The sequence below is a fragment of the Gracilinanus agilis genome, chromosome 3, assembly GCF_016433145.1.
Source record: "Gracilinanus agilis isolate LMUSP501 chromosome 3, AgileGrace, whole genome shotgun sequence".
Taxonomy (NCBI): Eukaryota; Metazoa; Chordata; class Mammalia; order Didelphimorphia; family Didelphidae; genus Gracilinanus; species Gracilinanus agilis.
In genome coordinates, this window is record NC_058132.1 from 619033395 (window position 1) to 619049538 (window position 16144).

The 16144-nt window shown below is 39.8% G+C and overlaps 1 protein-coding gene across 1 annotated transcript in view; it reads right to left on the reverse strand.

Annotated features, from left to right (window-relative positions):
* The window catches only part of EPHA4 (EPH receptor A4), a 160552-nt gene extending 145252 nt beyond the window's left edge, over positions 1-15300 (reverse strand). Inside the window, exons 1-3 of the mRNA XM_044670784.1 lie at positions 15210-15300; positions 11902-11969; positions 6770-7433 (exon numbers count right to left, since the gene is read on the reverse strand). Of these exons, the coding sequence (XP_044526719.1) occupies positions 6770-7433; positions 11902-11969; positions 15210-15300 (823 nt within the window). The remainder of the gene's footprint in view (positions 1-6769; positions 7434-11901; positions 11970-15209) is intronic.
* Between the last annotated feature and the right edge of the window lie 844 nt (positions 15301-16144).

Genomic DNA, 16144 nt, shown 5'->3' on the forward strand with positions numbered 1-16144 from the left:
ACACATACATATATACATATATAAACATATACATATGTACATGTATACACACATATTCATTCATTCATCCAAAAAATATTAAGTTCCTACTCTGTTTATTGAATTGTACTAGGCAGAGGAACCTCTGGTTTGCTGATCTCTCTCTCTCTCTCTCTCTCTCTCTCTCACTTTCTCTCTCTTTCCTTCTCAAACACACATTCTCTCTCTCCATATATATGTAATTTCACACATGAAGTATATAGATAGAAAGGTACACATAAATATGTGTACATAAAGAAGAAAGAGAGGATGATAGCCTCTTTTATACAAAAATAAGTATACTCGGAAAAATACTAATAATTACAATAGAATTTATATTATGCTCTTAAGGTTTTCAAAGTGCTTTTCAAAGTGCTTTGTTTTCAAGTTTCAAGAAAAGTGGAAAAGTTTTAAAGTGCTTTGTCTCATTTGATCTTCACAATAATCCTGGGAGTAGATGCTATTATTATTCCCATTTTACAGATGAGAAAACTAAGGCAGAGTGACTTCCTTAGGGTCATATAGTCTAAATTCAGATTTCCCCTTTAATCTTCTTGACTTCAGGTCCAGTACTCTACCCAGTGCTCCCCCAGCTGCCCCAATAATATTAGACAACTAGTTTTGTTTATTTTGTTTATAAAGAAGGTATTTTAGATTTTTTAAAAAGTAGTGATTCAGAAATTCATTCACCCATTTATCTAAAGAAGTATTTATTCCTAGTCTTTGAAGTTCATTGTGGTAGGCAGAGGAATGTCTTGTTTGCCAAACTGAAGCACCACTCCTTGAGTTTAGGCTCTTTGCTGGAGGGGCATGTGTCATGTGAAAATGAGATGGAGAACTCCTGACTAGACTCCAAAGACTGAGGGAGAGATCCTCAAAGATGCCAGTGACAAAGTAAGTGACCTTCAATGTAGATGATGCTTCCACTTTCTGGACCCTTTGCCCTTTGCATAGCACTTTATCTAATTACCTTGGACATCCAGGAAGAGGTGGGATGCTCCACTCCCCTATGGCAATGCAGACTGTAGCAGGAGCATAAATTCTTATGGACCACAGATGAAAAAGATTACTCAGTGAGATTCCATCCCCTCAGACTCTCCATCTCCAATCATCTTTAAAATAACTTCTTGTCACAAGGAACCAATCAGGAGTTTCCTATGTCATCCCACCAAAATATACATCCCTCTGCAGAGAATCAAAGCTCATGTCCAGGTCCATGTAACATGCCCCCATATAGCAAAGGATGGATTCTTCTTTATTCATGCTATAAATACAAAGTAAGTTTGAGGGCTGGGGGAGAGAAGTAACATAAGATAGGTTCATAGAGAAGGTGTCCTGCATCCTAAGATAAAAGGAATTAGACATTCCAAGAAGCAGAGGTAAGGAAGGATGATATTCCAGGCACAGAAAACAGTCTGTGCAAAGGCCTTGAGGCCAGAGGGGAAGGATAATGGGGAATAAAATAGCAAGGAGGTCAGTTTAACTGAAAAGCAATATCTAAATCCAATCCAACTCAACCCAAGGAATTTTGTTATTAAATGCTTGTTTAGTATTTTTCAAGTTATGTTCCCTTCTTTGCGACCACATTTGAGCTTCTCTTAGCAAAGATACTGGAATGGTTTTCCATGTTTATCTCTAGATCATTTTACAGGTGAGGAAACTAAGGCAAACAGAGTTAAAAGACTTGTCCAGGATCACAGAGTTAGTAAATGTCTGAGACTGGATTTGAACTCAGATCTTCCTGCTGCTCTATCTCCTAGCTGCCCCTAAATGTTTACTAGGCACAAAATATTGTGTTGGGCACAGGACAAATACGATGTCAAAATTAGAACAGTTCCTAGCTTGACAAAGTTTACATTCTAATGGGGTGAAAGGAAAGACTTTTAGCATGATTCTCTCTAAATTGTAACTGAATTAGTTCAATCCCATTCCATTTTTTAAACCCTTCTCTTTCATCTTAGAATCAACACTTTGTGTTGGTTCCAAGACAGAAGAGTCCTGAAGACTAGGCAATGAGGTGACTGGCCCAGGGTCACACAGCTAGAAATTATCTGAAGCCACATTTGAACCCAGGATCTCCCATCTCCAGGCCTAGCTCTCACTTCACTGAGTTACCTAGCTGTCCCTGCTCCATGTTTTAACAGTTTCCTTAAGTCAGAAATCCTCTTGGGTGGATCATATCTTAATTCATTGTGGGTTTTTAAATTTTATTTTGTTTGGGGTTTTTTTGTGAGGTACAAGAGAAACTATGGAGGGGAGAGGGAATTCAAAGATCTTAAATATATACTCAGAGCTCCCCAACCAAAGGATTGGGTACATTATGTTTTGTTGTAACGAGAATAAGTCGCTACCTCGAGTCCTTAAAAAATCTGGTCATAGGCAGAAGAAAAAGGGGGGAAAAGGGATCATAATTAAACCCTGCTCTTTGGATATAAAATGAAAACCTCCTTTCAGTGATCATAGGTATGCTTCAAAGCCTCTGAGATAAAAGCAACCTTACCATTCAAGTGATTGCTTCCTAAAGACACTTATCAAAGGTAGAAGAAAAAAAAAATCAGAAAATAGTAAGGACATGAAACTACAGCTCTCTGAATAAACTACAATTTAAATACTTTTTTTTACCATTCCTTCCTTTAAGACCCACTAAAATGTATTTTTTTAAAAAAGTATTCACTTTCTTGATATTGGTTTCTTTTGAGCAAAAGAGAATAAAGGTGAAATATTCAGTTTTCTGGACATAAAGCCTTCTTTGGATGTCATGATACATCTGCTGATCCTTTCTTTATTTTTCCTCTATTTTTTAATTAAAAGGATCTTTCATAAAATATCTTGCCCACCTCCCCAGGCAAAGATGTGTTTAGACCTAGATATAAAACAAGTACAATAATTTATATCATTGAAATGATGAATTTAAGGTAAAGGTTAAATTTCTATGCAGGTTGACTTTACTCTTTCAAACTGTAATTATCTTGGCCTTCCCTGATAGTCATTATGCAATAGAATTTCCAAGTTTGCTGCCAGGATTCTTCATAGTATTTCTCCTATAATATTGTTTATTAATGTTTTAGAAACCAAAAAGAGTAAATATTTATATGTCTTGGGATTAACATCTCAGTTTACAAACTTTGCTAAAATTTTTTTCTTAAAGAGTTTCCTTTATTCCAATCCCTGAAGCCCCTAATAGAACTGTTTAATATTTCTGAAGTAATGAAAAACCAGTGTAAAACATCTGGAACATTTCCTCAAGAAAAAAAAATAGTGTAGGAGAGTTAAGGTGGATTTCTTTCTCTTTTCTTGACAGCACGACAAGGTCTCAGCAGAACAATTATCCTCAGTACCAAGCCCTCCCTCCACAAGTTCAAACTTCTAACTCCCAACCATACATTCTCCTTGAGAGGGCAGAAGAGTTATTTAACAGGCTTTGTTGTCTCAGCGCAACTGAATAAAATCATTTCAGAAAATGTTATTTGAGAGCAGAAGCTAGAATGAACTTGCAGCTGCTTTGAGGGGCAAACCAACAGTCACCTTCTAAACTTTTGACATGCCTCTTCATTCTTGGCCTCCATTAGCATGTACTGCTTGTAGGTAGGAACGGCAAGAGGAAATGTAGTTCTGTCCCCAAGGTCCCTTGAAGACTCCACCAGATGACCAGGGTTAGATCTCAAACAACAGGACACCACAGGCCCCCAGCCACCATGGCCATTTTTGCCCACCAATCCATTGTCAAACATTTAAGATCTTAATCAATCTTAGCTCTGACCTCCAAGCACCCGAGGAAGATGGATGAGAAAGTAGGTGACCTTTCCCCTTCTCTTGTATTTATCCTGCCACAGTAGACCCATTGAAAAAACAATTGGGGCGGAACCTGCCCCCAGAGTTCTGAAACCTCTACCAGGACTCTTCTCTATAGGCTTTCTTAGGCTTAAGCTTTTTTTCACCCAGATTCTTGCCCAGCCCCCATCCCAATCCATCCCACCCAATAGAAATAATTTTTCTTTCTTTCTGAGTCAAGAAATGGGTAGAAATTGGCCCAATCTAATTTTTAACAGGAATAAAAGATTTAAATGTTTAATTTCTCTTGATAGAACTATTGCCTTAATAACAGAGGGAAATCAATATTACCATAAAGTACTCTACCCTTCAACCAGTGTCCAGACAAATAACTATGAACTTGGGATCATATAAAAATGAAACTATAGTAACTTTGGAAGGGAATAATTTTTATGTCCATTTTTTAAAACTGTCTTAAGTCATGTGGAAAGATCCACACTTGAGTTTAGCATTGGAAAAATTCTTTATCATTTGAGTTTTTCCTCTCTGTTACCCATGACTTCATCAGAGATTGTTACTAGATAGAGGGCCAGAAAAGAGAAACCCCATTGTAAAAGACAATAGGTAGAAGATACTAAGAGAAAGACCAAGCAAAACCATTCTTTCTAAGGAAAGTTCTTCAAAGGTAGAGGTAGGATCTCCAAAAATTCTCCCAGTATTTATTTATTCTAAAGTGACTCAACATATCTCCACTATCAAACAATATCTAGAAGGTTCTTAAGCTAAAATCAATTTGCTCAGGAAATGGATTACACCTGACTCAATCAACAACTCCTCAAGGACCTTCTAAGTCATGCTTTATCCTGCCTTCTTTCCAAATTCCCATGATTATTTCCATTAAACAAACCACTAAATAGATCAATTATCTTTCAATTTACTTTCCTTTTCATCATTTTCTCTTTCCCCTCTAATTTGAGTTGTAAAAATGTCAGGTACCCTCACACATAACAATATATGAGTCATTGGACTCTGCAATAGTTGAAAATCAATGACTTTAGATATGCTGAGAACTATTAATGCTCAAAGAGTAAGCATTTAGCAGGAACCAGAACCAACAGTGTTTTGTATGGTTCTTGACGTGTGGAGATGTGTAAGTTGCTGTCTTACAGAAATCCAAAAGACAGAATAATTTACTCTAAATATGATGTCCTGTCACTACACTGTGTTTTTCAATTTTTGCCATCGTCATTGTGATTTTGTTGCCTATAAGCTATGTTTATGTATTTTCTCATCAGAATGCCAGAAAGAATCAACTAAGTGTGCAGTGTGGCATGGGCTAAATAATGGTCATTAACTCCAGGGCAAAACAATGAAATGCCAAGGAATTAAGGTTTCAAAGGTATTTTAAGTGTGATCTTTAAATGCAAATTACTTTCTTACACAGGGTCTGCAGGAATAGTTGATAGACAACTTTCCTCCTTATTTTATAGTAAAATTAAAAAAGAACTGGAAATAGTTACCTGCCCCCAAAGGAAAAGTAGCAATACCTTAGGAAAGCTGTCATTAAAACTCCTTTTCAAATACCTCATTGATTACTATGAACTATGAAAGTCAAATTCAATGCATTTCTATCATCCAACAAAATAAATTTTTTTAAAGTGATGAACATTGCCCATCTCATGGTCCATTGGAGTGCCACTTAGTTGATCAATTCTCTTATTTAAGTTAGTTAAAGGATCTAAACAGCCATTTGGCAAGCAGATATCTTAGTCACCGTGATGACCAAATCAGATGATCATGTGGTAATTCCATCTATTGCTCAGCAACACATAATCTATTAGCCACCTATGGGCTGATTCTGACTTCTGCTAGATTGCAACTGTTTAGTACTAATATCAATAATAATGGCAACAAAAATGAAAAGTCATTGCTACATATTTTAAAAAATCAGTTCAGGAAAACATTTGATAATTTTGCTTTTTCTCTGACTTTTAATTCCTATCATTGCACACTTAGAGCACTATAAGTGAGACTTTTAATTCCTATCACAGAAGCATAAATAACTACAAATGTCATTTAGTTTGGGTTTTTTAATACAAATTCATGGTTTGTTTGAAAGAGAAATTTATAGAAACAGAGGTTGCAAAAGCTATGAATAAACATACACACACCCACAAATTCAAGAAAAATTTTCATTAGTAATTAATGAGATAAACTGCTTGGACTTCTTAGAGGACTAGAGCAAGCAAAATAAATCACAATTTACTACCTATGACCACAGATCAAATCAAAGGGCTATTACCAACTTTCTATCACCTCCTAAGGGAAATAAAGAAATGGTTTATGTCAAAATTAATTTTACTTAGAGTTGGTATATGTCTGTGCATACTGGAAGCGGGTATGCCCAAGAGATACAGCCATATAAGTTTATGACATGTTTGGCTGAAGATGGACGGGGACATAGTGGTAATGGAAAGGCTTCTCACAGTGGGTCCATCTTCAGAAACAGCTGGTTGGATTGGAATGACCCAATCATCTCATCACATCTAATTCCACCCATACGTTGACACATGTTGGTTAAGACATGTTGGTGCTTTGCTACTTCACCAAACATTCTTAGGAGAAAACTAAGGTTCAAGAAACGAGCGCCTTCTCCCTTTAAGTGAGGATCAGTCAAGTGTATCTATTGCTTTAGTGGGTTCATTTAAATTGCATAGGATCTAGCAAGCCAGTTCAGATCTCAGAGCCTGTTAGCAAATATGTTTGACCTTCCACTGATTATAGCAAGATCATTTGTTTTGTCAGAATTATAAACGTCTTAGCCTTGCCACCTGGAGCTTTTGGACTTGCTCATTAGACCCCTCTGTCCCACTGCATCCCACAGGGGCTGCTAATTACTGGCTTTACTCCACTTAGTCTCATCTCTGATTTAATTATGTGCACTAAGCCCTAATGAAAAGTACAATATGGCTGTTCCTACCTTGGCATTCTCCATTTCTCTCTTCATGCCCAGCATTGCATAGACAGTTGCCAATGGGTACCAGCCATTCACCATCTGCCCCACAATACATTTTTGGCACATCCTTCTCTTCGGAGTTGTTGACACAGGAGCCTCGAACTTCCACTAGGGAGGATGTATCAGCCCCAGTGATGGTGTCTGGAAATTGAGCCAGATTGCGAACTGTCAATGGGCACTTCTTATAGAAAACCCGAACAGACACTAGGGCAATACAAGCTCCAACATCTTGAAAAGCCAAATAGAACCCTTTCTTACTCAATGGTCCCACATCTCGTATCTCAGTGTTCAACTTCATGATTCTGTCACCAATGTCCACTTGGGTGAAGCTCTCATCAGCAGCAATGGTGTCAATCTTGGCAAACTGGCTTTCTCTAATAAAGCGTTCTTTATCATTGTTGGATTCATAGTAGTACAAGTTGAAAGTCTCTTTGCAAGTTCCCATAACTCCTGGGAGGCTATTGCAGTCCCTCAGTGTGAATTTTATCTCAATATACACCCTCTGAGCCCCTTCCCGGGGAATCCAATCAGTTCGTAACCAGTTGTTTTGGCTGGACTCCATCACATTGCAGACTTGGTAGGTACGGATTGGAGTGTTTTTCTCATCCATAATGCTCACTTCTTCCCACTGTAAATGGCCAAAGAGAAATATATGCAATGAAAATTTACATTAAAGCATGATTTGTCCATTTTTTCTTTCTCTAGTAGGACCCTGATTTTATTTGTTTCCAACATCAGAAGAACTATTAAAGGTGGGAATGCAAAACATGAGAAATACAAAAACCAACTCTAGAAGTCTCTTAAGAGAAACGTAATCACAATCGGTTATAAAATATCTTGGTGGCTAAGCATTTTTCATTAATTCTATCTCTTGACTAAGAGCCAAAAACTCAGGTAATCCCATTTATGGTGAGTTTATTGTCTGTGAGTTCTGCACAGTTATTTCTGGTGGTCTAGCAGCCTCCAGTTCACCTATTACAACAGCCCCAATTGGAAGTGGCAACAGTTCAAATTTGCTTATAAATGAAAACCCAGTAATGTGTATTGTTTCAACAATTGAGCAGAGACCTGCAAATTAAGGACAGGAAGAGTGTAGCTTGCCAAAGGAAGACAATTATCAGTTAATTAGTAGAACTCCTGTCAGAACTTTGCTCCCTAATACCTAAAAAATGTCAGTCTTTCTTTTTGGCACAATTGCTGTTCTTTAAAAAGAAAAAAAATACATTCACACCATTCTGTGATCCCAAGTAATCCCAAGAAAATGGGCAGTCAACTTGAGAGCCAAGAATACCAGCTACGAGGCCATTTGCAATGGTAGCTCTAATTTCAAAACTACTTGTTCCTATAATCATCGTGTGTTTGTTTATTCCACTTGAAATTTCAGAAATCCAGAAGTATTAAGAAAGGGATATGGCACTGGGCCCATTTTATTTCATTCCGAATCTGCTTTGAAGAGTAGAAAATAAACTAGCAGATGGAAATTATGTCACCAAGAATGAGAAAATTTAACAAGGGTGGTAGCTATGATCTGCAGACTTAATCTGATGTGCCTGCAAGATCTGCTTGGTACTATTTGTTATTCAAAAGATCACAGATTAGAGCTGGAATGGACCTCAAAGGCCATCTACTTCAACCACTCCAATTTATGAATAAGGAAACTGATGTCTAGGAAAGGACTTGCCCATGGTCACCTCGGAAGTATCAGAGGTAGGATTTCCACTCGGGTCCCTTGACTCCAGAGCTAGAGTTCTTTTCATTGAACCACACATTTCCCTTCTCACTTGTTAAAGATGCCCCTGCCTACAATGGTTTAGGTTTGGAGGTATAATGGCCTGGTAAAACCATTAAATGAATTGTCCAATCCAATCATTTATTAACATCCAGTCTATTGAAGTTCTATAGACTTGACATAAATCTGCCAGAAGAGCAATACAGGAATATCACTAGAAGGAAACGAGGTAACTTTAAAATGTATATTACACAATAGTTTCACTTAAACCTTCATTTTGCTCAAGGGAGTATATAAAATTAATACACATCTTCCAGAAGCATCCTCAGAGAGGCTACTGAGTATTGGTAGTAAAGAAAGTGTATGAACCACACATGAGAGTTCATAATATATAAATTCTTGATTTTATCTGCTACCAATGAGAAATTGGATTGGGGGGCTAGGGGCAGGGATGAAGTGTGCAGTGTGAATCAAAATTGATTTTCTTTCTTCTAATTAGCAAGTAATTGCCAGTAATTTCCTTTTATTTGGGGAAATAGTTGGTGAATCCAATATATAATCTCCCCCAAGAAATATTCACTGTTATTCCATCTCAGAGCAAAGGGAATATCCTAATCTAAACTGAGACACACAGGTTTTGTCTACACAGTATGAAACAGGATATCTGAATCCCCGAAGTGGGATTTTTCTGCTGATACTTCCTGCTTGACTAACTGCGTAGCTCAAATTAACTGAACTACTGACAAAACTCCCCATTCACTGAGTCCTAGGGTACACAGAGCAAGACCATGAGTGGTCAGCGCTTTTAAATGAAAATTGCCCCTGAATGAAGTTCTGTGTTAAAGGGATGCCATGGAGATTAGATTCTGTACGACTGCTCTCATGGATAAAGGTAGCAGAGAATAAGGGGTCTCCCATGACCTACGATGGTTTGCTTAGCGCCCCTTTCAAAATGTGTCTTCTTAGCAAAAATCAGTGTGGTTGTGAGGTGGCTATTATCCCAAGGTAACTACTTCAATCAGGATCTCAACTAAAAATAATGTTAAATGTTATAAATGATAACAATAATCACACCTAACTTAATATTACTTTGTATAGCACTTCAACGTTTGCGTATCACTTTACATAGGATGAGTAGTTTTAAAAAAAAGGCAACTTTAATAATCCAATTCAACCCCTATTTGAAATTCAAGGCATTAAGCATTTTCAACTATGAAATTTAGAGAAAATCATAAATTAAGTTTATAAATCAGCATATTAATTCTAGTAGGGCCTTCTCTGAATTTGTGAATAGGTAGTCTCATAATTCATAAACACCATCTCAGAACAATAGTTAAAACACCTAAAACATATAAAGAATTATCTACGATAGCCCCAGAAGGTAGTCCTTAATATATATAATTATCCATGAATAGTTTTCAATGTATAAATGAACAAACTATCACAGTTTTTAAAAAAAGAAAGAAAAAAATTTCTGCCTACAAAAAACTGACCAGGATGTTCTTTCAAGAATTCTGAAAAAGAAAAATTAAGAATATGTTCATTTGCAATATTAACTTGTAAAGAACTACACAGACGACTGTAGCGTAGACTCTAAAATTTATCACTAACTTGCTCAAAGTAGGCCACATGAACAGGGATTTAGTGAAATGTCAGATCTAACGTAAAATTGTAGGCTTTCCCTCCTCAAACTGGAGAATAGCTTTCAATAAGGAAAATCTGGCAAGTGAACATGATTAATAATTCACTGATACCTTCCATCTTCAATTTTACTGGTAGTTCTCATATATTTTAATCTACAGAGAAGTACCCCTGATGCAGCCGAGAAAGCCTCTGTCTGAATCAGTGACCTTTCCAGGGTATAGGATTAACAAGAAGCCTGACTCTCACTGAGATAAAGCTGTACCTTTCTCCACTGTCAAAGGATGAGGGCAATTGCCTACAATCAACAGTGAATACAGCCTGTCTACACTGCCAGAGATCTGCCAATCACATCCCTGTTTAAAAAAAAAATGGTTTTGAGGACAGTCTAGTATTTTTCAGCACAAAAACCAGCAAAAACTACAGTCAAGTTCAGGCAAACAACAACAAAAACAATAATGAGAAAAACCTATTACATTTTTATTTGCTTCACTTGGACAAGTCAAAAGATAGTTTGGAATAAGGGCCTTCAAAAGGCAGCCTAAAATTTCTCCAACTCTGCTATGAATTTTTTGCCTTATTTTTGGAAGGAGAACGTGTTCACCTGCGATAGCTCCTATAAATCTTTTTCCTTATAAATCACTCAAGTGTTTATTCAGCTCATGGGTGTGTGGCACCATACTGAGGACTAGTTCTTGTATTTTGCTTTAGTAAAGCCTCTTAATCTTGCAACCCCATTATTTTCAATCAGTGAATCTTAGTCACAGAATACCGAGTGTTAGGCAGGGTCATTTGTTTAATTTCTAAAGGATTTGTGAGTTATTTTAATTTGGCAGGAGCAAGACGCACAATGCTGACATATTTCAAAGACTGTTTCCTAGGCCTAATAATTAAGAGGGAATCAAGAGAGAGGAAAAATGTTGCCATTTGCCTTTTTCCATTTCTTGCCTCTTCAGATGGAGGCAGTGATCGGCAAGTGCTACATATACTGAGACAAATTAACAGTGAATATTTGCACCCAAGAGGAGGTCTCCCTTACTTAAACCAGCCATCCCAATCCTTCGGACCTCAGACTAGAAATTCTCTAACTTTTGACAATCAGCACAAACAATGCACAAACCCAAACCCTGGGGTTGCTTCTGCTGAAGACATGCAATGCAATTGGCGTGAGATTAGATAGCTTTCCCACAGAGAACAGAGGGAAGCACCAATGATTGAAGGTTGTGATATGAAGGTATGAGGCATTCACGATGAATATTCTCAGAACTAGACCTGCTTGCATGCAGTAAGACCTGCCTTCTCCCTCCTTGATCTTTATTTATTCAGTTTCTTAATCTGGAAATAACACAATTGCTCCAAAGTTAACCCCTGTAAGGTCTTCCCTGGCTATAACAGAAATAGGCATAGATTCCAATTTGGTCCCCAGATCATGTTTCTTGTCGGTATTTTAGTTTTAAATAGGCATCTAAGTCCATGCCTCAACCAATCTCCTAATTTTGAAACCCCTTTCTGCCCTTTTGGTTTCTAGTTCTTCCATGACAGAGTTATCCAAGGGGAGTATAGGATTTCTCCAACAAAGCCTAATTCACTTCATAGGCCATGGAGGAAATCTGACCTCCTCACCACAATCAACAATAATCGAGCCATTAGGACTCTCCAGAAACTTACTAATCACTCTTAAAAAAAAAAAAAGCCTCTTTTGATCAACTACCCATTCAGAACTTACCCCTCCTTCCAAAGGGCTGGCTATCCACCCAAGTTCTCCCTGAACCGATCTGGAATCCAATAAAGTAACTGCAGAAAAACAAAGCAAAATAGATTAATTTCCAATCACTAAAAGCCAATACTACAGAAACTATTTGCTTGAGCGTTTCCATATGTGAGGAGGGTAAGCACATCCAACTCTGATCTAAACCCAAACTTTGTTTCACTTATGTAAATAATCATTATTCACTTGATCTTCTCCCCTCTTTAAATCTGCAGGTTTTTATTTATTTAACTTGCCTAGCAGTTAAAATTCCTTCCAAGGACTCTGTTAATCCACGTGGTTTGGAAGATAAATGCAGAATTCAAAATAAAATGAGAAGACAATAAAGGGCAATTAAGCTCTAGAGTAAAAAATGCAGATATCTGTGAGTGGCATTGGATGGAATTATATTTATTTTCACAAGTTTCAGGTGACTATATAACCTAACTGCCTGGCAAAGTCATAATTGAATTCTTTATGAGATTCCCCCAAGGATCATGAAAGACTAGAGAGTTTTGGGTTTTTTTTTTTTTTTTTTGGTTGGTTGCTTCTCCTCCACCCCAGCCCCATCCTCCTTTTCTGCTTATCACAACTAAACCTATATGGCATGAATGTGGGATAAGCTGCGTTTTCTTTTAATTGTAAAGTTTCAAAAGGAAAGATGCCTGGTGTGTTCCCAAATCATAGCTAAGTATGGAGAATAACACAGTCTATGGTCTCTCTCGGTGGAGATGGTTTGGTATTACTGCCTTTGTTTTTCCCTTTCACACCTCTGAAGGCAATTAGAGGTTTGAATTTTAGGTATATTCAGTAGTTTCTAATGGATTTGATGTACTTCTGTTACCATAACTCAGAGCTGCAACCAGGACGCAATGAGACCACAGAACTATGAAAGGCGTCCTTTTGGGGAAACAGCTAAGGTCATTTACCTTTATGACATTGAGAGATTCCAAATGAATTCTCAGTCTCTCTCCCTTCCCTTGCCCACACTTCCTATTGATCCGGAGGCCTAAGGACCCACTAAAAATGAGCCAATGGTATATTAACTTGATCAGCAAGGCCATCCAGGATGGGGTGAGGGGGTAACAATTCCCCCAATGGGTATGTCGAATCTTCCTCACTCCAACACCGCCCCCTTCCCATTATCCTGATTTTTTTCCTCCCCAGTGGTCCCCCCTTCCCAATCTATCTAGTTTTAATCAGTATTTCTCCTTCCTTTGGAAGGATAAAATATCTTTGATCTGTTGATTATTTTAAAATGCAACCGCCATCTCCCCAGTGCCTCCCCCAGTACCTAGATTTCCCTCCACCCTTCCCCCAACTCCATATCTTTCTTCTCTTCCCAAGAGAAAAGCATGCTACATCCATTTGGATTAATGTAAGGTGGATTAAGGAGACAAAGGGAACAATGCGACCCAATTTACAAAAAAAGGGGGGGGGAGAAAGAGAGGGTAAAAAAGGAGAAAAGGAAACGTGATGAGAATCAAAAGAAGTCACAAAATGAATTTATTGAAAAAAAAATAAGGGGAGGGGGAGTTGGAGAGGGAGGAGACATCCTGGCTTCTTCCTATGGCAGATAAGTCAGTGGATTTGAGGCTACATTAATTTCACCCCGGCACTAAATTTAGCTTCCTTAGCCACCCTGCCCCCTGGCTCCTCTTCTTCCCTCTCTGTCCCCCTCCCCCAAATAAAGGAAAGGAAGGCAAAACGGGGGAAAGGGTTTTGCGTCTGGTGACAAACAAGAATACATGGGTCTCCCGGGACGGACTATCAAGTTCATGAAGTAGCAGAGGGAGCCCACAGGGCCTGATGATTATCTGCTGCCCACCCCCCTCCACAGGACCCCCTTCCCCCACACCTGCCAAGGTAGCTGAGTAGGGTATGCCCTGGGTGATTTGGGGGAGGGAGTGGAGCTCGAAACATCTTTTGCCCCTCAGAGGCAGTCTTTCTCCGGAGTCAGGTGTGCATGTCTGTGATCCCCGGCTTCTCTAGTTCCAGGTTTCTGTCTACTTCTCCATTATATCTGGCTGAGGCTACGTGGTTTTTCACCACCATCCGTGCGGAGAAAATGATAGATTGGATTGGAATGCGTAGATAGACTAGAGATAGATGACAGACAGACAGACAGATAGATAGATAGATAGATAGATAGATAGATAGATAGATAGATAGGAAGGACAGAGATAGAGACACACACACATCCCACACCACACACACACACACACACACACACACACACACACACACACACACACACACACACCCTAGTAAACCATCCAAATAAATTAACCCAGTTTCTCGGACAGCACAGATGCGCTCGCTCCAGACGCGCTGAGAATGAGCAGAGAAAGAGCCTGGTCCCTAGATGTCCAAAGCCTTTCTTTTGGATCTAAGACGCCACCTCCAGGGACGCTCGCAGGGAGGGCCGCAAAGAGAAACCCTACAAGCTGTCGGATTCCAACTAGTTTCTCCGAGACCAGTAAGGATAACGTGAGCGGAGGAGTGAGCGAGTGGTGGGACCCCAGTGCTAGGAGCGCAACCAGAGAATAGAGGTAGTCCAGCGTCTCAGACACGTCCCTGAAAAAAATCAGGTCATTCACATCCTACCACTGGCACAGCGGCTGCTGTCCTGCTGCAACCCCACAGCCTCATTTCTGGGGTTAAAGAGAGAGAGAGAGAGAGAAAGAGAGAGAGAGAGAGAGAGAGAGAGAGAGAGAAGAAAAGGCGGGTTGGGGAGGGGGGCAAAGCGCAGAGAAGAGAAAGCAAAAAACAAATAAACCAAAAAAATCAACACCCTCCCCCCAAAAAAACAAAAAACTTTGAGACACCAGGAGCAAGAGATGAAGTCTCAGAAGAAAACGAATCCTCCACTCCACCTTTCTCCAGCCATTGGACTTGCATCTCTAGTCCACTACTAATTGGCGGTCTTGCACAACTCCCTTCCAGGATCTGCGCGGTGGTGAATTATACCGCTCTACGATGCCGGGTGCCCCGTGCCTAGTCCGGTCCTCTAGGCATACCGGCCGGCGGATGCTATTGAACTTTGGTCCCTCTCATCAAACTTGGGCAGACTTGGAGCTAGCATCCATCGCTGCCCCCAATGCTCCCACCTGAGCTTCCCCAATCCCTCCCTCCTTCCGCTTCTCTGACTTCCACTACCTCAGCCCATCCTACACTGCCAGGACGCCGCACTCTTGGACCCCAGTTCCAGGATCTCCGCAATAGCCGGGGAAACCATTCTCGCATCTCCCGTCCGTACTCAGCGCGCGCACCTAGCAAATGCTTACCTTCGTTGGCGGGATATATCCTAGAACCGGTGACACCATTGCAAATCCCAAACAGAAACGAAAAGAGGATGAAATATAAAATCCCAGCCATGATTTTGTCGATGCCAGCGCCGCTCCTGCCTCTTCTATCCCAGTGGAATAAATGCTTAAGTTAGGAGTGCAGCGGGCTGTAGACATTGCCAAGGGGGTGGAGAGCAGTGACGTCAGCCCGCCAGTCTGAAGGAGTTGACCAATCGAAAAGGAGATCGCGCAGCTTCGTCCCCCGCCCCGGTCTCCTGCTTAAAGTCCGCACTTCTCGGGTTTCCTCTCGCTTTAGCATTTTGCCGGGTGGTTGTCTCCGCAAAGGGAGATGCTGTCGTGCTAGGGGCTCTCTGCGTCTGGGGTTGCTTCTTTAATCTGATCCTGTCCTCTGACCGGCTCACTATTGTCTAACAGTGGGGTTAAAGGGGAATAAAGGGTTGGGAAGGGGGAGGGGTGACATCATTAAGACCCTTCATCTCCTGGGCCCCGCAGTCACTAAGTACTTGAAATAAAAGTCAAAACCTGGGGACTAGGGAAAGGAGAGATGTTAATTAAGAAGTGGTTTCTTAATTGAAGAGGAAGAAGAGTTGAGACTCCTTTCCCGCACTGAGATGAAATCCCTTAAAAATGGTTTATATTTTCATGTCTTCTCATCCACCTTCCTTTAAAATATACGTGGCGATTTCTTGATGTTTGGTTCCTAGCGTGGTCCATTCAGTTTGTTCTGTATTTAAGACACCTCGAAACTAGTAGAGAATTAAGGGGTATCTAGACAATTCTCACCTCTTCTTTACAATTCAATAAAGGATTCTCTTCTCTCTCCCATTTTCACCCCCCCGCCCCCCTCCCCCAAAACCTTTTCTGGGTGGAGATGCTAGGCTCCGTCTCACTCAACCAGTTAAGGAAAGCTTTAG